The sequence below is a fragment of the Branchiostoma belcheri genome, unplaced genomic scaffold (assembly GCF_001625305.1).
Source record: "Branchiostoma belcheri isolate BF01 breed outbred unplaced genomic scaffold, Haploidv18h27 scaffold3, whole genome shotgun sequence".
In the NCBI taxonomy this organism is placed as follows: domain Eukaryota; kingdom Metazoa; phylum Chordata; class Leptocardii; order Amphioxiformes; family Branchiostomatidae; genus Branchiostoma; species Branchiostoma belcheri.
In genome coordinates this window covers 3285267-3310182 of record NW_017803909.1, presented here as the reverse complement: position 1 = coordinate 3310182, position 24916 = coordinate 3285267, and the positions used below count along the sequence as shown (strand labels likewise).

The 24916-nt window shown below is 39.3% G+C and overlaps 3 protein-coding genes across 5 annotated transcripts in view; 1 reads left to right on the top strand and 2 right to left on the bottom strand.

Annotated features, from left to right (window-relative positions):
* The window catches only part of LOC109473758 (WD repeat-containing protein 89-like), a 32157-nt gene extending 26594 nt beyond the window's left edge, over positions 1 to 5563 (bottom strand). Inside the window, exons 1-13 of the mRNA XM_019773784.1 lie at positions 5512 to 5563; positions 5254 to 5294; positions 4914 to 4976; positions 4554 to 4688; positions 4184 to 4286; positions 3848 to 3911; positions 3502 to 3633; positions 3130 to 3216; positions 2895 to 2945; positions 2626 to 2721; positions 2324 to 2400; positions 2048 to 2159; positions 1549 to 1665 (exon numbers count right to left, since the gene is read on the bottom strand). Coding sequence (XP_019629343.1) covers positions 1549 to 1665; positions 2048 to 2159; positions 2324 to 2400; positions 2626 to 2721; positions 2895 to 2945; positions 3130 to 3216; positions 3502 to 3633; positions 3848 to 3911; positions 4184 to 4286; positions 4554 to 4688; positions 4914 to 4976; positions 5254 to 5257 — 1041 coding nt within the window. The 5' untranslated portion in view covers positions 5258 to 5294; positions 5512 to 5563. The remainder of the gene's footprint in view (positions 1 to 1548; positions 1666 to 2047; positions 2160 to 2323; positions 2401 to 2625; positions 2722 to 2894; positions 2946 to 3129; positions 3217 to 3501; positions 3634 to 3847; positions 3912 to 4183; positions 4287 to 4553; positions 4689 to 4913; positions 4977 to 5253; positions 5295 to 5511) is intronic.
* Positions 5564 to 6030: 467 nt separating this feature from the next.
* Positions 6031 to 8497, top strand: LOC109473759 (leucine-rich repeat-containing protein 69-like). Its single transcript, XM_019773785.1, has 9 exons — positions 6031 to 6299; positions 6416 to 6542; positions 6726 to 6798; positions 6899 to 7094; positions 7297 to 7368; positions 7485 to 7586; positions 7723 to 7763; positions 7886 to 8024; positions 8147 to 8497. Exons 1-9 carry the CDS (start codon positions 6123 to 6125, stop codon positions 8255 to 8257), a joined length of 1038 nt encoding a protein of 345 aa, XP_019629344.1. The 5' UTR covers positions 6031 to 6122; the 3' UTR covers positions 8258 to 8497.
* A 592-nt stretch (positions 8498 to 9089) lies between these two features.
* LOC109473830 (AP-1 complex subunit gamma-1-like) lies at positions 9090 to 24367 on the bottom strand. Of its 3 annotated transcripts, none has more exons than XM_019773928.1 (25): positions 24219 to 24367; positions 20797 to 20833; positions 19705 to 19916; positions 19275 to 19399; positions 18813 to 18954; positions 18414 to 18510; positions 18077 to 18153; positions 17260 to 17265; positions 16572 to 16667; positions 16245 to 16325; positions 16029 to 16127; positions 15806 to 15861; positions 15576 to 15689; positions 15310 to 15450; positions 15106 to 15160; positions 14811 to 14933; positions 14392 to 14481; positions 13887 to 14014; positions 13537 to 13641; positions 13224 to 13356; positions 12653 to 12797; positions 12134 to 12250; positions 11805 to 11965; positions 11257 to 11355; positions 9090 to 10902 (listed from the first exon to the last, which is right to left on the bottom strand). In XM_019773928.1, exons 2-25 carry the CDS (start codon positions 20810 to 20812, stop codon positions 10801 to 10803), a joined length of 2520 nt encoding a protein of 839 aa, XP_019629487.1. In that variant the 5' UTR covers positions 20813 to 20833; positions 24219 to 24367; the 3' UTR covers positions 9090 to 10800. The 3 variants fall into 3 exon arrangements, with proteins under 3 accessions (XP_019629487.1, XP_019629486.1, XP_019629488.1); XM_019773927.1 differs by having other exon boundaries at positions 17260 to 17268; positions 24219 to 24365; XM_019773929.1 differs by lacking the exon at positions 17260 to 17265.
* Positions 24368 to 24916: the final 549 nt, after the last annotated feature.

The window sequence follows — 24916 nt, the reverse complement described above, 5'->3', positions numbered from 1 at the left end:
TGGGAACATTGCCACAGTTTAGATAGGGTTTCCTACTGCCAGTCCTGGAGACAGCAGCCTTGCTGAACTCACCCTGCTGTACTTTGTTTTCAATTTGTTCTCCTGTCTGGAAATTGGCTGCTTCTCTTGTCCCAGAGCAATAGTTGTGATAAGGGGAAAAGGTGATACTCTGGGTCACTCTTCTCTGGGGGGTTTAAAAGGTTCTGTTTTGAAATGTGCTTTGGATCTGCCTGCATAGGAAATGGCATTTATACTCATCCTATACACATTTCAGAACTTATAGTTATACGCCTAATTTTAATGATGTTCAATGTCACTAGATTGCATTTTAAGAAGCCTTATTTGTTTAAGAGAGTGTCTCGCTAGAACTCATGATCATACTTGCTCCCAGCTCTGGTTACCAATCATTTTCAGGTTTAACCTGTGATTGACATGTAGATAAAGGATTACCATTACTAACCACACAATTTTCTTCAGCATCTCAAAGTTTTGAAAATGCTGTTGGTTTTAATGAGGACTATTCCATTCAGAACATGTAGCTGCGTTCAGTTCCTTTTAAAATATAGATGAAAGAAAGACACTGAGATTGTCATAAATGAATTAAGCCTATGGATATCAGTCCTGTATCTGAATAGCCTGGATTGAAGGACAGAGGGATCTTACTTTAAAGAACTTGAAAGATAAAACGGATCTCCCTGTTTCAACTTCCTAGATGGAATAACCCTCACATGGAATAACACTGGGGGTTGTTATGATCCTACAGCACACCCCTTAGTCACAACACATGGAACATGTGCAAGGAAACGTGGTATGATAAGAGACAGCATTGCCCAAAACTATATCTCACTACTATGACAACAACATATGCCAGAAAGATGATCCTCCTGAGAACCATCCAAGCATATGAACTCCAGGGAGCTACAGGGGCAGAATTTGAGGGAATAATTTGGCATGCGAAGCAATTTTTGGGTGCACCTGTTAGGTTATCTGTCTTGAGCTATTGAAGTATTCTGTATGTATTTTCCATATGGCCACCTCGTGTTTTCATATTAAAATCCACTCTGTGGATACAGTGTTCCAAGCTTTAATATTACAAAGATTTTTATGTGTAATACCATTATGTCGTTTTATAGGTTTCAGAATTGATTGACTGTCAGTCAAAACAGTCCCTGACAAGTTCCAAAAGAGATGTGGAAAGTGAGTAAGTAACAATAGTTGATAGCCCCTAGGAGTCAGTAATACTGTATTGCATATACAATGTATTGGAAACTCCTTTTCGTGAAAAATGTGTCTTTTCAACAGCTGCTATTCGGGACTGGTTTCACCTCATGAAAGGGTAAGAGATGTAATTTCAACAAATGAATCTAACACCCCTTTCCCAATTTTCATTTTGAGTACATGTACTGTTTTTGTCCTATGGTGTAGTAGTAACCATATGTTGTGCTGCCATTTACCAGTACAAAAACGCCCCCTATATGTTTAGTAATGAAATACACCTGGGCCAATGATCAGAGGTTTGAATCATTTGTGTATTCAGTATGAACCAACCTTTCTGGACACAGGTTGGCTACTTAGGGACAGGTCCTCTGTCTCCTTGTCCAAGTCCACCCCAGGTTTCCACAGACAGAGCAGACCATCCTCCCCTCCTGTCACGAGGGACTGGGTCTAAGGCAGGCAGGAAACATTACGGTTGGTAGTTCAAGACAATTCTAACAGTACTGTACATGGAGTAAAGCCACTAAGGTGCAAAGTAGGCCAAATAGGCCCACACTATAACATGTACATCGATGAAGGTCAGACATCCAGGTTACTTGCCTAGCAATAATTTGCATATGTCTTCAAATAATTTGCATGTATATGATGATCAAAAACAGCAATCGCTCGTATGACATACCATGGTAGCAGCTACTTAAGAAACTGGATTGATTTTGAAAACGGTGGATCAGTGACAGATGACAGGTGTCAGAAGCTACTAGCGCCTGAAAGTGGCCATTTTCAAAATCTATCCAGTTGTTTGAGTAACGGTTACCATGACAATGTAGTGTACCTTATCTTGCCAGTGCAGACATCTTATAGTTGACAGGTGCCCATCTCCCAGACTGTACAGCGGCTTCAGTGTCTTCTTTTTCCTCTTCACTTTGTACACATTAAGTCTACCACTATTAAAGGAAAACACCAATAATCATCACACTTCTTTCTCTATACATTTTCAAATGTTCCTAGAGGAACTTGATTTGGTTTGATCTTGGCAACCAGAAATACTAACATTATGCATCACCATAAAAGAGATTTTATTCTAGTACTCCAGTGTAGTAATCTTCACCTGTGTAAGCCACCTGCTAACAAAAGCTTCTGTTGTTGGGCATCCCAAAAACAGTCCACCAGATAGTCTACAGCCCCCTGGATAACATGGAGAATATCCAATATGTTATAGAATAAAATAACAGTATAGGGGAGAAATAGGAGAATAGGGGACTGTTAAAGCCATGTAAGATTTTTTTGGCCTCAAGATCACAAGGTTGAGGGTTCAAGTCCAAATCTATCAATTGCGGATAAAATTCACTGATACATGAGCTACGGGTTTGCTGTATCTTCAGATGAGACTTGGTAAACTGTTGGTCCTACCAAAGTGTTACTTTTCCTGGTGACATCATCTGTCTCTGTGGCAACCTCCTTGTCCTTCATGTGTTTGATAGTGGCCACAGGTGCATGATGGTCCAACTGGGGAAAACAGTTAATCTTAATGTTCAAAAGTACAATGTATTTCAAATAGCCAAGAAAAATAGTCTGACAAGATACTTCACATTTACTACAACTTGTGAACAAGTACAACATGTTGTAATTATGAATTGATTAGGTTTTACTCAAAATGTAAAGAAATTCCCTGTATGTACCTCTTTTCCTGAGTAGTCTTTAATATCCTCAAAATTACCAATCTGGTCTGCCTGCAAACAGGAAAGAAAAAAAAGTATGTACAATGTATCTCTTAATCACACTTGTGACCTTGGATAAACTCTAACAAGTCATAATGAAGAACAGATATGCTTACATGTACTTGGATCCATAAGCCACAATAATGTTGCCCTGAGATTTTGATGATAACTTTATTCCCATGAAATGCTACTGTACCTCGTCAGTGTCCCACAGTTGCAGAGTCTCCACATGTGTCACACAGTACAACTTGTCTGAGTTTGGACCATACCATCCTATCCTACTCTGGAGGAGGGAAAACAAAAGACATGTGCACTGCAATATCAGATCTAGGTCTGAGAAAAATGGGCATGTTTGAGGAACTACCTGTATATCTTCGCAGTAGCGACAGGTGCAGAAGAAAGAAAGTCGGCAAATTATTTGTTCGCGGTAATGATAAATTTGTGTTACAGAAGTGACCCCGAAAACTGTGAATATAAATGTACCGCAAATATAGAGTGATTTACATAATATCATAATGTAAGACAGAAGTATGAACAAGAGTTGTATATTGAAGGAGCCAGTCCTTACCACAGATGACTCAGTATTGAGCACATTCTCTACTGCATCATCCTCGTCACTCTGTCTGATGTCAAATATGCTGATCAGCCCATCAGTGGACCCTGTGGCCATCTTGTGAGGCATGCTGGGATGGAACTTCACCTGTACAGCAGGGAAACCACATCAAAGAAAAATGTACACATTCAAAAATCTATCATAATATGTGAATGGCAAAAGCACATAAAGCTTCCAAAGGTTCATTTGCTCAAAATATTTTCAAAATATTACAATTTTGTTCTAATTTTGGAATCACATGTAACAATTAATAGTCCTCATTAAAGCAAAACCCGTTGATGTATGTGTTTACTTCCCTCACCTGTGTGATGTCATCACTGTGGGAGTCTGGGTAGGTGTGCACAATCTGTCCTGTCCTGCTGTCCCTGGAACCAGAAGTGGACATTACCACAATGCGATAGTGAACGCACAGCCAAAATGTATCAAACAGTGAATGATAAGTACATGTATTCCACTTGAAAAACATCTAATTTCTAAAGAACTTATTAACAAGACTAAATAAAATTCTTTCATCTTCTCTGAACACGGCAGATAAGCTGTCGCAGTCTTCTGCACCAATGTTTGAATGGAATACTAGTAACGTTAGCCCTGCTGCCCAATGAATATCCGGCAAGTTCTCCCACATGTGTGTACTGACCATAGGACCAGGTTTGTGTCAGGCATCCTCTTCTGACAGCCTCCACAGACCACAGTGTCATCACAGTTCACATCCAGACTGCAGAACTGGTCTCCTTCAGAACCTGTTCAGAGAACCATGGAAGCTGTTAGAAACTAAACATCCCTGTGTCATGACGTACATATCAAGATGGCTGACACACTTTTACTTACATGTGAATGCTACCTGAAACGTCTGACCATTTCCAAAATCATATCCAGTTGCTTGAGTAACTGGTTTTTGGCATATCTTATCTATGTCTAACCTTTACTGATTTAAACATCCCTGTGGTTTACCATCTTACCACCATCATGTTAGCTTTCAGATCAAAAGAGACAATGACAATACTTACCTTTCAATATTAGGGCAGGTTTTTTATTGCCGACTCTTAAGTCACAACACCTGATGGTGCCATCTAATGACGACGAGTAGAGCATGCTGGAATTGGTGTGTGCAAACTTAACCCCAGAAACTACATCAGTGTGACCTGCAAGACAAGATAGTAAGCATTATCTGTTAACCCATGTTAAATATAATAATAATACAATGTAATATCATAATTGATTATTACACTGACATGCTCAGAAACAAATGAATCAACATAGATATAGTCAATCTAATTCAGTAAAGCACACAAAAACTTTTGACAAATGTGTGATAATTCTTTTCCAAGATGTACCATACAGTACACCATGTATGTGACTTCTCATACCTTCTAGTCTGTGCTTCAGTGCCAGTGTTGCTGCTTGATACACCTGGACTGAGTTATTGGACCCTAATGATAAAAGGTTGCACTTGAGTTATTACACCAAGCAGTTTTTACTGGGTATATCAAAAGCACTTTGTGCAAACAAGCATTCAATATCATGACACAGTGCCTTTTTTTTATCAAATGTGTTTATTTCTGATATGATGTTAGTAACCCACAGGACAAGCTGATTTTACTATATACACATATACTAGTATATACCAGTGACGTTTTCTTGTATTAAAAAACATTATCCTTATTCTGTCAACTTGAAGGCTATCTATTCATTATTGAATTCCCTTACCCATAGCTGCAAGGAGACCGTCCTCTGTACCTGGATCAGAACTAAAGAATAAAATCATATAAAAATCATTCATTTTGATAATGTACATTGTGATTTTAAAACTTGAGATGATGTCAGTAGTATCTGGACTGTTTTCAATTGTCTATCGTATAAGACTCACTAAAGTAAACAAGTTTTGTCAGTTAAAGGCATTGCTACAAATAACTAGTACAAGCTTTGAACTTGAAGGTAGGCAATCAAAACTTTTGGTGCACTCACCTGGCCTGCCCAGCTATGTCAAAGATGTACGCAGCACTAGTGGTACCTGCACTAGTGGGACCTGGCTTCTTCTCTGGTTTGTGTTTTGGCATGATTCTCTGTCAAAAATTATCGGCAAAATTATCTGCATCAGCAAAATACCTTGGGGGCGTGACGGCTACTCATAACTGTAACCGTCCTTAGATAAATGCATTATACCCCAACACAAGAAACCACGACAATCAAAATTATGCTTTATGATCATGCCTTCCCGAACACCAAAACTTGTGATCAAACTCGAAGTAAAATTTCCAACGCCGCCCCTCCCCAACACAACAAAAACTATAGGCTCGATTGGGAATGATCGCGACAATTTTTGAAGGCGATCACAATTCTGTCAACGCGTTAAAAGAGCTTCTTACTGTTTCGATCCGTTTACTGGCAAGATCTTCGACAGAGTGAAGTAGATCCGTCCACAAAATCAAACGGAGGCGTGTAACGTTAGATGTGGGCAGCCATCTTGGTCCGGACCATTCAGAATTAGGGGTGCAATAATGTAAGTATCCGCCAGGAGACGTGGCTGAGCAGCCGTTGCCATGGACAACGCCTAGCGTCGTGACGTACATACCAAGATGGCTGACACACTTTTACTTCGAGCTCTGAAGGGAAAGGCGAAGAAATTGAACTTTAGTAACAAGAAACTGGATAGCGTTCCCCCAATCATAGGAAAAATAGTGAGCTTAACGAACGTCGAGCTGAAAAACAATAGAATACGTGATCTGCCTGCAGAGTTTGGATCTCTAGTGCAGGTAAGTTGTTCAATCGCAACTATCCCAAACAAATCCAGGAAGTTTAGACTAGTGTTACAGCAATCTGTCAAAACATTGCTACTAGTAACTAAACAAATGTTCCCTACCTTCTCCAGTTGGCGATATTGAACCTGGGGAACAACGAACTTGAGGATCTGCCGGAGGCCCTAGCCTATCTCCTGTCTCTACAGAGATTGCACGTCTTTCAGAACAGACTAAGAACCCTCAACCCCAGAGTTCTCAGTAAGTTCTTTTCTTTCTCTTTGATCCAAAGTTATGGATGCACATGGACATGTTATCCATAAGTCAAACATAATCAGTACCAGAACAATCGTGTTGAATGATCATAATTTGTTTCCTTTGCGTTCGTATTAAGAATGAAGACCTTTTTGTTGCATCATATTTTGTTGCCTTTCACTGTTTCAGTTGGTTTACAAAACCTGACTCTGCTTAATTTGAACCACAATGACTTGGTAACGCTGCCAGAGGAGATTGGGAGGTAAGCAAAGACATTGTATGTGTACCAATTGTTTGTTTCCAACTTTCCCCTTAAGGATTTGTATCTACCATTTTTACACACATCTTACTGTATGCTCCAGACTGTGTAGCCTACAGTACCTGAGTCTGGATCATAACCACCTGGTGCACCTGCCCTCCACCCTGTGTGCCTGTGTGGAGCTGACAGAGCTACATGTGGCTTACAACAACCTGCAGGGTCTGCCGCTGGAGATAGGCTACCTGACTGGACTTACCAAACTACATCTGCAGAGGAACAGAATAAAGGAGCTCCCAGAGGTATGACATGGGCAGAAAATACAGAAAAAAGAAGCCAACATTTTCCAAATTGTACTGTAAATCTTGATATTCATCAATGTGGTTAAAGCACACGACATTGACAATCCATTTGGGGTACTGGTATTACAAGTTGATCTTTTGAGGGAACCAAGGCATGTAAATTTGTGGAGGATGATGGTTGTGTGATGTTGTGTTAATACAGGGTCTCGGCAAGTTACTGAAACTGACCTACCTTGATGTGGCTGGAAATGAACTGAGGATATTTCCAACTGAGGTACACCTTTCACTTTGAACAGTCTGCTTTTGGTGTTTGTTATTTGCACTGGGTGTTCTATTCTGAGTTCATGGGGTGGAAAATTTACACTTTGTTTATTTCCTTGTTACTCTTAGTTGGGGAAACTGCCCATACGGGAGCTGTACTGTGAAGAAAACCCACTGCTGAGCTTTGCGCCTGTCCATTCTGTTCAGGAGGAAGAGGTGTTAGCACTCAAGGTAAGAGTTAATCTACTCGGTCAATTTCTTTTGTCTTTAAGGTTTGATTACGTGATGACCTTATGTCTCATTTCCTGTGTTTGAAATGAGTTGTCTTGATGATAAGTGATCACCACCATTCTTATGTGTTCTACAGGAGATAGCTGCACGTTTTGTCATGAACGAGCTGAAAGATAGGTACGTTGGTATTATGTTGTAATATCGTTGGTGAAGTTTGAACGAAAAACAAGTCATGACTGAAAAAAACTGAATGGGATACAAAAGAACATGCTCTAACAGCTTGTGACATGACCTTACAGGTTCTCCTACATGAGGAAGGCTATCCGCCACTACCCTGCCATCCGTGAGATGTTAGCTCAGGCCAGCCGATGTGCCATGTGTGACGAGGCCTTCCTCAACACATGGCTGGAGTGTGTGCACTTCATCGACGTCAGAAAGGTAGTCACAACTTCTCATTTATCCTTGATGTCTTGTATTTTATGATTTGGCTAATTTTTTCTGCCATTCAATACAACATACAGAATTAGAATGCAGAGTTTTAAATAATTGTTTTTCTACAGGACTTGAAGACAAAGAACTACGTGGGAACTATCCCTGTTCGGGCTCTGCTCTGCTCCTACAAGTGTTTCAACAGGAAAGATCATCATTTCTATGGAGTTGCCTTCCCTTGAAAAGGAATTTCTGGGTTAACTTTAGTACTAACAATGTATAACAGATCATGTGGGCAATATTTAAGATTTAATGATACTCCTATGTACATGTATTTTAAGATAATAAATTCATGCACCAAGATACAAACCAATGAAATATTTTATAAACATGGCTTTGTAATAGAACTATTTTTAGACTGAATCTTGTATATGAGAGTATAACATACATATATACATTGAAAACCAATAAAGATGACCTTACTCACCTATTTCATATGCCTCATACATTTTCCTTTGGGTAAACTGACAGAATAAACATCTACACGTTGTTTAATGCAAAACAATAGACACAAGAAAGAGACAAAGCATCATCTTCATGATATTCATTTTAATTGTAGCTTATTTGAAATGGCTACAAATTTGTTTCTATTATCTGAATTCATTGGTACATACAGAAAATAGGTCCTCCCACCATGAAGGGCTTGTGTCCCCATCGCAGCTACATGTACATCAGGACTCCACCACTGCTAACTCCTCACCACACACAAGACAGTACACAACTGAAATGCCAGGCTGACAAGGGAGCACTTTGCTGCAGAAATATCAATCAAAGCCCTACGTTCTGCTGTCATTTCCTTCAGAAATATTCCTATATTTAATTCTACTCTTGAGTGGTGTAATTTTTGTTAATTACTGGGTAATCATTGCCTTGTGTCATGAGATGAGTTAGCATGTGCAAAGCAATTTTTATTGAGACTTTTTCTGGCCATTCTACAAGAAAGTGTTTTAGCTTTGACAGCAGGTTCTTGACTGTGCTCTTAATGAAGGAAGCATCCAAAGACCTCAGTGCACTCAACATGATACTATTGTGCCATCCACATGGAAAGCCCTATACAAAAACTGCAGAATATGGCAGGCTGCATGTCCCGTTATTGTATAAAACATAAATCTGATACAATAATGCTCCACACTTCCACCTGCTTTGTTACATTTATAAAAAGCTTACTGGAAATCTGTTGCTTTCATTATAATATAATACAATGGTTGGAGTTTAATTTGCCCACCTAATGTCAGATAATAGCATCCCTTTCCACAGTTACTGCAAAAACAAAATGTTATAAAGAAGACTGACATTTCCTGTCTACACAAAAACTACTTGCTCTTCAGGGGTGGTGAAAAAAGTAAGAATGGCACATCTTTGTAGGGGAAGAATCAGAAAGGATCGTGGGTTTGGGAGAAAATATTTTGGTTTAACTCAAGAATTTAATTTTTCATGTTATTCTATACTAAACTATGGTCCTTTTCTGTTCCATCCAACACTTCAAAACTTTGTTTATCTCTTCAATTTAGCTTCTCTCCCCACAACCCTTCCTTGTCCCTAAATTGACTGGTGGCTTTTGATTAGAATACTTCAATGTGTGCATGCTGCAGCAGTGAGTACTACATGTAGTACTATTTAACAAAGAACTGGAACACATGAGATAGATGATATAATATACGTGGCTCTCCCATTAAATGATTCTGCTCATCTTGATTAGATGTATAGAAAGATAGAAACTAACAATACAAGTACATGTAGCATGGGATACACATAACACAAACTTAGCCATTTCAGTTTCTTTGCCTCAAATATTCAACAGATATTTACAGAAACTGAGCAGTTGCTATCAAAATTTTTGTTTGACCACATACACTGGTCAATTTCTTCTTTCAATCACCAGTGAAATTGTTTAAGTTCTGTGCTGTTATAAATGCTGTACATCAAACTCATCTTTTTGCTTTTCTTAAAATATCCTGAAACATTTGTCTTTGCTTCTAAGCCCATAATTACTTCAATTTGGCATCACCCCACTACTGTTACCGAAGGAAATGATGCAGCAGGATTTTCCTAGACATTTTTCACAGTTCGTCTCCCATGGTTACTTTTTTCTATTTGAAAGACATCTAGCACAGGTCATAGCTGTTGTGCTTATAGAAAATGCCCATCATCTACCAGCAAACCTATGCCATGTTCACAGAACTCAAGATAGGGCAAAAGAAGCTTCTAAGCTAAAGAAGCTGCAAAAGGAAGCTTCCAAGTTAAAGATGGAACCAAGCATATATTTTTGCCATAAGGTAGATGTATGGATCACATATTATTCACAATTTGAGTGGATCTTTAAAGGCCTATTGGACTTTGCATACTAATGACTTATCTATGGTTTAAGGTGACAGACTCCTGTTAGCCTGTTAATATGCTCCATTGCACAGTGTCCTCCCACACTAATCATCAATACATTATCCAATTGTTTTATCAACCTCTACACCATAGCTTTTGAATGCTCCTCGGCACCTACGATTTTTCTCTGTACAAATTTTATACAATTTCTAAGAGAAGATACCGGTAATCACTGAAGGCTTTTTTTCCTGGAGTCTGCCACACGTCCAGACAATGCATGGCAAAACCCTTTTGATTGAGTGCAGAGTCTACAAGCATGTTAACAAACTAACAATACACATGTACTGTGTCAATATGTCTACCACCCATATCAATACAGTACCATTACACTACAGTAAGGCTAGGGTCATTGCCACAGGGCAGCTGGGAAGCTGTTCACTTCTCCCATGTCATTGACATCAGTACCCTTGTAGTTGTACGTCAACTTTATTCTCATCCTGATTGGTGCCTAGGAAAGAAAACAAACATGTCAGAAACAGTGATAAACACAGATATTGTTACTGAAACACAAGGGACATTCTTGATAAAGACTGAATTAAAGTCGAAACCGGTCGAATCCCGTCTCGAGTCTGTCATCTTCCCATCGCTACGAATGATGAAACACAAGGGACAAATACAGCTAGGTATTTGTCTAATGCCAACCAAAGAGTATAGTTTTCAAGTTCATGGAAGCGGTCTGACAGTTTTCAAAGAAAACAGTAGCAGACTTAGGAATACTGTGCAGCAGCTTTCTTTTAGCTCTTTACCTCAACTTTTTCATGACTTCAGATAGCATACATCATCACAATACAATGCTACTCACTTTCTGTGGGTTGAGGATCTTGATGACCTGTGTGACTACTCCCATGTTAGATGGAGGCACCACACTACCAGATGGGGACTGGAGCTGAAGCTGGAATGTCTGGTTGGGAGCAATACAGGAAAAAAGTTAGCTTAACAATTTCCTCCTATTTATTTCAGATATTATCTTAAAAGTTCATCTGTGTTGGTAGAAGTCATTATGAAACAAGTTTGAACTGCAATAGCCAACACAAAAAATTGGACCCAAATTTTTGACTGTACAACTCCAGTCTTTGTCAAGGAATAAGGAATCCCTTTAACAGAGACGGGGGAACCACAGACTTTCTACAACCTATAATTTACTACTCACGGAGTCACGTCATGGAAGCGGTGGATTGCTCATTCCTTGACAAAGACTGGAGTTGTACAGTCAAAAATTTGGGTGAGTCCAGTTTGTTGTGTTGGCTATTGCAGTTCAAACTTGTTTCATCATATCAGATATGTTGTGAAATGGATTTGGGAAAAGTTGCTGAAAACATAACCTTTTTCAGCAAAGGTAATGACACAGACCTTTGGAACGGCAGCCTGGAACACAAACTCATTCATGGGTGCATCCGTACTGTTGGTGGCTGTCAGGGTGATGATGACTACGTTAGCATTGCTGTTGTCCCGCTGGAAACTGAAGCTGATCTTCAGCCCATTCTTTTCATACGCTGTTAGTGATGGGATACCTGGACACACAACACAGACTGGTCAATATCCTGTTACCTACATGATACAAGTAATGGATTGATTCTGGCTGTTCATCAAAGTTAGCAGGTAAATTAATAGGAGAGTACTAGTAGCTGTTGTAATACATGTAATTCAATTAATAAGAGAATAGCTGTTGTAATAGTTACCTAGGTTGTTGGCAGACATTTGCACAGCTGGTTGTGCAGCGACACCGTCCATCAGACCTCCCAGCATGTCCATCTGGGGCTGAGGAGCGGTCATACCAGGGACCATGGGAGCTGGACCTGAAGAGAGCACCAAATTAAAACTTTTGTAAGACTTGTAGTTCCATTACACGTCATTTGCGTAATACATTGAGAATACATTTCTACAGCCATTGGTTACATCAGCACAGTGTTTGAAGTAGCACGTCGGCAGAACGTACTGCGCCTGCGTGAAAACCCGATTTCTCACAATTTTCGTTGGATGTTTGAATGAGAATTTTGCCTGTTGCAGAGGATCTTTCCTGACACAACATTTGGAAACTACAGCCGGGATGTTAACCTTATATACGCGAATACGATCTTATTTCAGACATTTTCCTGAAGTGCTATGCACAATACATTACAGGTTGAGCACAGGTGCAGTACGTTCTGCCGACGTGCTGTACAAAGTTCTGTTCAGTCCAAGGAGGAAGACACACTAACCTGCAGCAGGTGAGGACAGGTCCAGGCCCAGCAGATCTCCCAGCAGGTCATTACTGGCAGCAGGAGGTGCTGCAGGCTTCTCCATCTGTGGGATGACTGGGGCAGGGCTCGGTCCTCCTCCTAACAAGTCCAGCAATGCATTACCCTGTAGGATGGACACAAAAAATGCAGTCTTAGCATATGTTACACCATCAGCAGGTTGTTCACAAGAATATCAAGCTCACGTTAAATGGAGGTCCTGAGTTTGGGGAGAGCCACACCCCACGCACATTAAAGAATTCACCACACTTATCAAAAGAGTAGGGGACCTTCCCGGTATGAGTGATTCAAACCTTACAGTTCTAAGGCTGCACTTGGGATCGTACTCAGTAACCTGAGTTAGCGCCGAATGGCAGCCGCTCCAGACCCTTGCGATTAAGCCCAATAATTGTAAGCTCCTCACAATTCAGCCGTTGGCTGCAATGAAAGTAGTTGGCCCACCCAATAACAATAACAATAAAGCTATTTACCCAATAACAATAACAATAAAGCTATTTCTTGTGTCAAACATTACTTTGATTACAACACTGACCTCTTCCTGTTTCACGGCAGGGCTAGCAGGAGGTGACACTGCTGTGGTCTCTCCATTTGTGTTTGCTTCCTCTCCATCGCCTTTACTTCCTACCTTGGCATCTAATGGTGGCATTCTCTCCAGGAGACCAGACCTGAGGGAGGAACAGCAGGCTAAAGATGAGAGCTTGAACAATCAGGAGAGCTGCCAAGAGCATTGTTAATGTACTGCACCACTCGGTCTTCGCACATACATGTAATACATTAAAGAGGGGCAAAAGGAAGTTAAGAAATGTGACAAGACTTCATAGTTTCTGAAAGTTTATGTGCCATACCGCATGTGATCATAAGACTTGAAGAGTTTGGCAAATTCTACAGAACGTTGCTGTAACTCCATGTCCACACTGCTGCCAAACTGGTCCATTAAGGCTTGGATTCGCCTAAAGGAAGAGAAATCACAGGTGGGTTGACAATAAAAGGAATAATAACAGTGAACATCTAATGACCAGTTTTCTAGCTTTGGAATGATAAAAGCCTCTCAAACTCCTATATTTTATTTTCACTGTTAGCATGATAGCTCTGAGTGTATTTTCCTCATGACATACACCTTTGTACTTCTTTACTGTAAATTCAACTCTTTATCAGCAAACACATAATTTCATAAGAGATGAGGTACAGAACTTACGGTATTGTCTGTGTAAAGCGTGTGCTGAGCTTCATGACTGCAGTCAGTGTGAAGGATTTTGTGACAGCCGTCGAACCAGAACTGTTCAAGACTTTCTCCAGCGTGTCTAAAACCTCGTCTTCCGTGACCTGCATGGCGAAAGGTCTTGGTCACTCCTTATGTACATATTACCATATTACCTAATTGAATGACTTATACAATCACATAGACCTTTACTTTCATTAATCATATACAACATGTGAACACTGCCAACAAATATCTAAGTTTGAATGATTGCCAGGAACATTACAATGGTACACTTGCATGAGACAAAGATTTTTCCTGTGATGACCACATTTGCTGATCCTTCTAAAGTAATATTCTACCTGCCAATGAAACCTACATGTATACTACTTACACCTGTGACAGAAGCCTTCCTAAGGCAACAATTGTTGAAAGCTTCACCCCATCCTAGAGGAAGATAATGGCAAGACTTAAAGACACATTCCCTAAGCTAGGATCTGACCTGAAGAGGTTCCTCCTCCTCCACCTGTCCTGACATGAGGAGGTCTCCATACTCCCCGACACACCAGGAGGACACCTGGACCAGAGGTTGCTGTATAGGAAATATCCAGAACACGGTGTTGGCAAATACATGCATGTGTAAGGCGGAGCAATATATGTACTTGGCTTCTTTTAGTCACTTGAGTCTGCACTTTTTCAACTAAATATTCATGATATTCAAGGCATTTTCCAACCTGCCGACCACAAAACTTCTGTACAAAATTCTCCATGTATAGTGATAAGTGACTGTGTGCTGCTGGAACAAAGTTGAAAAATTCCATGACATCCAACATGAAAACTGTCTGCATATCTGAGGAACATGGTGGTGCTTGCTGACAGTTTGAAAGTAGGACATTGCACTATTACAAGATGACTCCTCACCTGTGTGATGTCCTCCTGGATAGCCCTGAAGAGTTGCTGTACTGTGTACGCCTGTAGTGTTGAGGCCTCTGACACAAGGGAGATCATGTGTGCAATCACATCGTCTCTCACATAGCTACCGGCCTGGGCAACATAACAACACCACATGTAGACTTTTGTCACAAGTATACAATTCAAAATGAGAATATTCTTGGAATGCACTTGTACATCTTGATACTATATGATCCTTCAAGATTCTCTTTAATTGTTCCCTTTGGAGTATACTATAGTCTAAATACTGTGCTAATGTACTTACTGTTGACAGAACCTTCAACATAGTGTCTATGTGCCACCTTTTGTTGGGAGCATATCTGAAACAAATAGAGTCAGAGTCAAATACATGTCGCATTTACATATGTAACAGTGTATTACATAAAAGTAATAACTCTGGAGCTATTATCTACTAGATATTTTGACACATATGTGATACATATTATAAGACACAGAATGTTTTACTTACTTGTCGGCAGCTATGCAGATGTTAGAAGTACAGTCTACTTTAAAGATGGCGTCAGCCTTCTCCAAGAAGAAAATAAGCTCTTTCATCATCCCTCGTACATTGTTGCTGTTCACCAGTGCAAAGCTCAACTCCATTGCTCGTCTGAGTAGTGTACAATGATAAACAATTAATTAACAACTAGTAAAATGCACTACAAAAAAAACACCATACAAAGATCAGACCTTTTTTTCACTGATTTCAAGACTTGACAATTTTATGCTACTTACTTTCTAATGGAGATGTCAGGGTCCTTCAGACAATCCACTATCGTGCTTCTGTGCCTCTGGACAGCATTCAAGTCTGTCTGCACTGTCTTCAACAAGGAGTTCAGGGCTACATATCTGAACAGAATGGTCAGAAGTTATGATGGTTGGTTAGACTGTGTCGAGAAAGTTAATGCAAGAAATGAGCTTGAAATCAAAGGACAGAAGCAACATCGTGAATGAATTATGCTTACCTTATGTTCTTGTCATTGTTCAACAGGAATCTTCCCAAAATATTTACAGCTAGAACCTGGAAGTAACAGAATAGAACATTTCAAACAAGACAGATGATGGTAGGCTAAAAACTAGGTCTAGACCACAACAACTGCTACACATTCACAGAGTTAAGAGTGAAAAAAACAAACAATGATGGAGCAAGAAGTGTAATTAAAAATGTACTGGTTTTGCTTGTCTTACCCTAAGCCCACTCTCTGATTTGATGTCCATGATAGTGAGTACTGTTTCATACAGGATTGAATTCCCAACATTCTTTGTGGTCTCTGTATTGGTGGCAACCTGGAAAAATATAACATGTCTTATTACCTATTTCTAACAAAACATATGAGAATGAGAACATATCATACTTCAATTCACAAAAAGTCCTCCAAAAGGTAAAAAAAAATGCTGACTTACCTGTGCCAAAATATCATTCATGGCTTCACTTGCTTCACTGTCATTCTTCCCCAGAAGCCTTAGCAACCGCAATATCCTCACCTAGCAAGGTAGGGAGAATTTTCACATTTTACAGGGAACTGATAAGACATTGCAATATTTAACATACCACAACAGCTAAACCATTTACAACACATTTGTTATCCATACTGTGACTAAGTGTAAAAGGTTTAGCAAATCTATACAGTGGTTTTACGCTTTACAAAAAAAAAAGGTATTTGTAGTGAAACCTAAGTAAAACACATGCTCCTTCATCAATTTGTACAGACATAGTTCAGACATCCTTACTTGTAAGAATGGATCGCTGACTCCGGACACATCATGTTCTGGGGAGTACCCTGCCATGATGAGGTTCTTTAGGATTCGCACCAGCTGTGGGACCATCTGCAAGAGAAATAGTGGCCTTATTACACAGTCTCCACATTCCACGAAAATAATAAATTCAGGCAAACAACCATCAAGGACCATTAAAATATGGAAAAAAAAACATTCTATCTAGTACACAAGAAATCCAAACAAAAAAGTGATGTATAAAACATTGACTCTATGTAATGAAAGATTATGACAGCATAGCAAAGAAAAGTGGGAAAAAGAAGTTAAGAATTGCCTACAAAACAGAAACAAATTGTTTTGAAAGACATGAAACGAAGTGACTCAAGTGATTAGAAACAAAAATGAAGGAATCCATAACTGTTACAATGTTTGATACAATGACTGCTCAACAGCATGCAACATTTCATGACACTCAGAGTCCATATTTCATCAGTAGCAATGTGTTGATTGTGCAGCATATCTGCATGCAATGAGTGTTCCATCTGAATCAGCAGTGTATACGTTGCATGCATTCTTGCATTTACTGCTTCTCTTCTATCCAGTTTTACAGAGGATGACAGGGACAAGACCACCCACCACAGCCACTAGAAGTACTAAGAGACATCCACACAAGAGTGCGAGAAGTCATGATGGAAGAACATACCTTATTCTGCTTGAATTTTACATGCAAAGAAAAATTAGGCACATTAGTCATGAAACAATTTAAAAGTGATCATGTTGACTTGGTATACAACACAAACGCATGATGGTGGAATATAGTACAACAGCCAAGCAATATAGAAGTTACAAGCACCAAGCAGGCCACTATGCTAGGCTTCCATCATGCATACTTGACAATTTCTTTTTCACTGAACATCTCAAAGCATGCAGAGATATTCCACAAGGTATGGTCATCATCAACACATTCAGTGATATAGAAGCCAGATTTTACTGATCAGCAATTTCTGTTGCGTGCAAGAATAACATTCTTATCTTGTGAAATCTAGTAGAAAATACATACACATGCAATTACCTGTTGCAGTCATAGAGACATGATATGACATCAAATAACGTCTAGTCTACCAAACATGGCTACACTATCAACTACAAGACAATGTTGAATTGGCATACAGACATACAAGACTGTTGTAAGTGCCTTCAAGAAGTGAATGCATTAGACAGCAAAGACTTCAGAAGGAAAACAAATAAGTGCAAATTTCTTTTTTTTCCAAGTCATGAACAGATGTATCGAGAGCAGTTTTCAACAATAGATCCATTTGACAAGCGAGGTTTAACTTTTTTGTGCAGATATGAACATTTACCATTGATCATATCAATCACGATGATTCTTTCTCAATCAAGACACCAAAACTTCAACTCACTGAAGGTAGTATTTGAGTATTTGTTTTTTGAGTATACGGCAGTTAAATGGGCAGACTAGGTACTATGTGACATATAAATGGATGATTATTATGTCTTACCTTCCTAAAGTGAGCCAGAGCATCTGGGCTCTTGTCACACATCTCTGTGATCAGGCACACTGCTGTCAGCAGGACACCTAAAAGTTAAGCAACAGGGATCTAATGTGGCTTACAATGTAGCTTTCTTATTAACTACTCACAACTTTGATTCAGGCCTGGTACTTCATTGTTAAGACTTTTTTCTTCTATCACTCTTAAGTTGTTCTGATTTACATGTACTTCTTTGCCTTTTACAAACGAAGGGCATTACATCACAAATGCAGAAATGGCTTTCCCGTTTTTTTAACATCATTAGACACAAATCCTAAATGATATTTGAATGCTACGTATATCTCACCATGGTTTTTCTCATTCAGCAGGTTCTTTGTGGCTGGTAAGAACATCTCCATCAACTCTGGCACCTTCCTTATGATGCGAACTGCACACAGAGCAGCCTGTAACAAGATGTACCGTGTATCATTGCAGCACATAACTTTTCAAATCATGTTGTCTCAAACCTCTATCCAAGCCATAGATTCTTATTGTAAACTAAAAGCTTTCCTTTCAGTTATGATATAAAGTTACATGTATGGTGTTTTTGTTGGGTGTACTGCTAAACATTGAGATTGTAAAAAAATAGTCATTTCTTTATGGTATATTTCTCTATAGAATCCTCTATTTGTTGCCTTTAGTTTTAATGCAATGTTGTCATTTGTATGAGCCTAAAGTAGGATAAGGTGAAGCACAGAAATGTTACCTTCTTCTTGATGTAAGCATTGGACGACTTCAGAAGTTTCTCCACTTCTCCTGCCAAGTCCCTGCTCATCTCAACCGAGCAGATGTTTCCCAGGGTGCCGAGCGCCAGCCCCACCACAAACTGGGTGTTGTGGTTCAGGTCACTACAAAACAGGTCATAAAACATATTTGAGATGAGCTTTCATTCGAATAAAATTTATTGTTAGAAAACAGTGTATAGCACTCCTTTCAGCATTGTTGGGGTTTTGCCTGTGTTGTAACTTCAAGAAGAATGGCCTTCCTAAATTTAGGCTCTAGTATACAGATTCTCGTGTAAGTTGCCCACAAAGGTCTACCTAGCCTGTAATGTTTACCAATTCTTGCACAAAATCCTTCACTCCAGATCTACCATGTATACTCTAAAATCCTCCACTCAATATGAACAATGCTACTTAGTAGTAAGTAAGTACGTCACAAAACTGACTTCTTGAGGCTGTTGGTGACCAGCAGGTGAACATCTTGTCTCTCGTCCAGCAGGAGAGCTGCGCCAAGGTAGCCAATCCGCTTGTCTGTGAATCTGGGGGAGGCGATCAGCTTCAAGCACTCCAGCTAAAAAGAGAAATGTTGAAAGTTAACTCCTTCATGTACCTCTAGGAATCAAATTTTTTTGACATGTGCCAGCTTTTCATTTCAGTGTTACAGCTTTTCAGTTTTTATATACATGAATATAAAATATGAACCTACTATTGTTATAATAATTCTCTTCAACAGGTGCAATATCATAAGAGAAGACAAATAATACATAGTAAAAAAAAACCTAAACTCTTACAAAAATGTATATCGTACAGACTTCAACACTAGTAATGAACTTCAAGTGAATCGTGCTATTTTTTTCATCAGAAATACCAACACACCTGTCCAAAATGTGCGGGATACCCCAGCATGTGGATGTACAGTAGCTTGGCCACGTTACGGCAGCGATAGGTGTTGTCCTCGTCTCGGAACATGCCACGGATGTTGGCACACTCCTTCTCGATCACGGCCCTCTCCTCCGCCTGGGTGCGGACTGATCGGATCTGCCGGATCAGGTCGCGCAGCTTAGCCGGCGCCGGCATTGTCAACTTTTCTGTGGACACACAGGACATAGGACGCTGATGATTACACTTATTCAATCACGCTGCAGAAAAAGATGATTAAGTACTGTACAAGAAGAAGCTTAAAACAGAAAAGGTTATAACTTATATGAAAAGGCATTGAAAGTGGCAGCAATTACATGATTTTTAAAGAGTTCAGAGATGAATAAATCTATCATACGCCATGAAACATGAAGATGAGCTTATTGGCATCAATAACCATAGACTTGACTCCACCCACAATAAACAAATGTACAGGAAGACTACAGATTATGGCATTGACCCTTGTAATAAAAGACAGACATATGTTGAGCTTTACTCCATTTGCTGCTAGCCAACAGAACAAGTTGTATTAGTTAAGAGCAACCTAAATAGCAAAGGAGAGGAAACTGACACAGGAAAGAAGAAGAAACACCTCCACCTAACATAGAGGTAAAACTGAAGGATTATTCACAAAAGGATTTTGTTACTGGTACTTATTTAAAGGAATGCATCATAACTTTTGAAGTGACTTGCAAGATATAACATTTTCTGAGATTTTATCCAAAGAAATATCAACTTCCTTTTTTCTGGTCTACAATTTTAGTGACATCATCAAACCCTGTGTACTACCATCTATTTACTGTAAACAAGTTGGCATACCTTACCTTAGCAGGTGTGAGCAGGATATGATGATGTTATGGGAGTTATACAATAACTTGAATAAGCAATGTAATTTTTTTTGTATTCCACATTTTAACACTATATTACTATCAGTTTTAAGGTTTTACAATGCAGCAAAATAACAAAAATTTTCTAGCCACTTCAAATATTGTGAGACACTCATTTAAATTATCCAAACAGCCAGGAAGCCGTCTGATTTGCAGCCCTTACCCAGTAGCTGACTCATGGGGGCAGGTTACCCGTTTTTCTGCAAAACAGTCAGGAATATGATCAAAAATCAACATGGCTTCAATACATAAATCAACATATGGAATATTATACCAACATAAACAAAATTCATTATACAGATGGTTTTACATCAATCTTTACCTTGCATCACCATAGATCAACATTCAAACGAAGTTACGTCATGGTCAAAAATTCTCAAAATAATGACCTGATAACATACCATCAGGCACATCACAACTTTCCTCCAGGGATATAATCAATACACATTGACTAGTTCAAAGCAATTGCAATAAATTTGACCATTGTGGATTATGTGTTTAAATGATTTTCTTATCTTCAAACACAAAATGTCGTATTGAAATTGTAGTGCCTAGGGAAAATCTGGCCCCAAACCTATTAGTATTACTGTACAGTTACCTCAGCAGGGATGAGGATAAAAGCATCATCTATCTACCTCAAAGTTCAGAGTCCAGAGCTGCCACACATCTATCAGAATATAGTTCAAGTTCATTCTAAAGATTATATATAAGCCAAGCCTAGTAACATCGTTGTCAAGGGACTGTTACCCTTCCCTTCAGACTACCTTCCACAAGAAAAACAAGTTTTTGCCTAATCTAGTTTATATAATGTATGATGCAGTCACTTCATTATCACTCTACCTGCAGCCTCAGGTTAAGTTTATTGATGTCGTAATTAGTCTTTGAATGGAACTTACAACAAACCAAGCCCCATTGGGCCTCATTTTCGACTAATTTCTCCCGCAATATTCTACTTGAGTCACAGCTGTTCAATTTTCTTCTTTGCTTTCTGCTCTACTGGACCCGTGCTGTGGCAATTGGCTGTTGAACATCACTAATGGGGGCCAAGGAAAAACACAAGACATTTTAACGTATGGCAGGAAGCCTCAAAGGCAGAAACATCTGAGGACCCATAAAGGAGGTTATGACGGTATGCGGCACACATAAGTCAGGCAAATTTGCACTCGAGTGAGATATTAATCAATGTCTGGGATGCGTTTTCAAAGCACCCTGCAGGGGTGTATCTGTCCATTAAGGTGTTTTCATCAAGGCCTTCATTTTATTCTCGCCCTCTTATTGCAGTTTCAAGGGCCATTTGAACCACAGAAGTAAAGTGGCTTTCAAAAACAATTCCATAATATTGAAACATGTTACTTTGGCATTATTGCACAGTGCCTGTGCCAGTGCCATTATTACTAGGTCCAGTATAAAATACTGTAGCACAAGTATATTTCTATTCGCTTTGTATAATACATGTACATTGATATATACAACTGTAAATACCCATGACATCATTATAAGCCTACAAGGTAATCTCTATTGACATTTCAACTGCTGTAGTTCAATGATAAACTGGCGTCAAGTGACTGCATGTTATATGTCACTGACAATTTTGGTATTTACCGTTTACATTGAGAATGTCATAGGTACATACAGACTATACAGAACCATTAACATGCCATGTATGACCACCATGTCAAACGACTCAACATGCAATTCTATAAGGTTCAAGAGGCATTGATTTTTTTCTACGTTGCAACAAGATATATACATATTTATGAGTTGAACAGGTGTTGCTTGAACAAATTTCTTCCATTTCAAATCTGAGAATTTGAATTCTTAATTCTAACTTTAAGTTTAAGCTGTACAAATTTTTCTCTGAAGACTGTTTTAGAACTATATCACCCTATGAATGCAATTTACTTTAAATTCTATATGAATAATGATAGTTTTTGACCTGTGTTCCGGACCAGAATGTTATACCAAGAGGCTCAATCTGTACTATAATGATTCAATCATTTTGTTTTGTAAAGAGGTCATGAAGCTGGCAGCTGCGCATGTAGAAAATAAATTGGCAGTTTAATTTTCCATTAGGGGAATGGTTAACATCAAGCCTATATCATCTTGGGGATAAGCTGACCTGCTTTCCCATCACTTTGTATTATATTGGTATACCTGTGTCATGTCCCTATGAATATTTTATCATTCTTAAGTATACTGTTCACTGTTCCTCAATTGTCTCTGTAGTTCACATTCAAGTAAAACTATCATCTTATAATCTTCCTGTCTGTATTTGTACTAGATCAGTAGATGCAACAAATATCCAACACATTGAAGCTGAGAGCCCAAACAAAAATTAATAAATTATGAATTATGCTTATCTGGTTTGACTTTGCCCTCTCGCATTCTTGGTGTTGCTTTATATTATTCAAAACATAAAGTCTTTCGCTGGCATTCTTTACATGACTTCCCGACAATTACTTGTTGGTCTCTTGAAGTCTGCCCCATTCCTTTCCCCAAATCTGTTTCTAAATGTTTCCTGAAATGAGAACTCAGAGTCACTGAGTAAACAAATAATGCCTGCCAAGATTTCAATTCCATCTGATGTTCTCTGCAGCTGCATTTATAACCTTTGATGTTAGAGAGGCAAAATATTATGTTCCCTAGTAGTGCCGCTACCGATCAAACTGTTGGATTGCAGCTGTCTCATTGACAACAGCTCTGAAAGAACTAGAGTTTTCATTTCAAAAGAAGTGTTAGACATCAATGGTCAAGCGTATTTATTTTGTACACCAGTGGACTCTGATCTTCCATGCGCATCACCAAAGTACAACTTACATGTACATGCAGAAGACATTACCATTGACTTTCAATCTGACTAAACTGAGACATGAAGATTGGTTTCTTATGTTATCCTTCCTATAATTCCTGAAAACTCCATCCTTGTTAGTGTGAAGTACCATCCCGAAGGGCATAAATTTATAAACCATGATTTTGCCAAAGGGGGAGGGGTGGGGCATTGACCCAGGCCTACTAAAACGTCAGAAGACCACCTTTGGCAAGGCTCTGCTAGTCTACGCCAAATAAAATGACTGATCATGTGATGTACCAGTTTTCAAAGGCCACAGAGATAACTAGGACTTTTCGTGAACTTTAGAAACATAAATTTGCGCGCCTTGCTTCCTATGGTTTCTTGACGAGGAAGTGCGGTATGCAGGTGACGTAAAGGTGTGATAATGGTTCAGGTAGAAAACCACCTACCTACCGGTGTTCCGGACGCAAGGATGTTTACCACATGTATACCATTTATAAGGGAGTCGCAGTACACACGGGCCTTATCATTGACGTAATATGATCACAAGATCCTAATCTTCAAAGATTAGATGACTGTGTCATCGTTAGGATGTAAAATCATTCGCCAACCGCATGTTTGAATGGCTCATATATGTCAGAGCTCACACCAGGACTGACGAGGCAGTGAGCACGAAGTTCCGCTGACAGGAAATTTGCAATCACATCACCAAATGCCCTGTTAATAACACATGAGAATATTCTGTGTCTACTCTGTACTGTTATGTGTTCATCGGCTGCAGTGGGAGTACTCACCTGTAGTGAGAAACGTCCAAAATCAGAAGAAATTCGCCCTACGTCCACTGGGGTAACTCTCCATGAAATCCAAGATGGCGGCCACCTGGCCTGATCACTGCCCACCTGTGCACACAGGCGCACACCTCCTACCGACAGGCTTACACGAATTCCCGAATTCAAACAGACAAGATATCACACCAGAGGTATCTAATATCAGCGTGGTGCCTAATTCTTTTGAAAGATATCCTTTGCTGAGGTTTATTGAGCGGACAGTGTCGGTTGAACCATGCACTATATTGTTTGTAGCGGAGGTTTATATCTGACACTCCCGCAAATCTCGCCCGACTCGTGGCAATCCTGACGTCATCGGTTAATCTCGTGCCCAGAGTACTCTATGGGTTGATCAGCATGGACGAGAGAGATGACTGACTGATTTGCTCTTGGTGACATCTCCCAAGGCCACAACGAATTCTATTCAATAGTTTTTTCTTTGCCTATCTGCTAACACCATAACTTTTGATATTTCCTTAAGTACCCGGTACAGTAAAGTCTTTTTTTCTCATTCTCTGATTTGAATGTGTGTGAAATAAAACTGCCAGGTTTATTTTCCCGAGAGTGAGAATCAACATGTTAAGTCCAACTAGCATCATTGTGAATCATTGATGTGAATCATTGCTACTGATTCTATTTGTTGGTTCATTGTATATTCACAAATA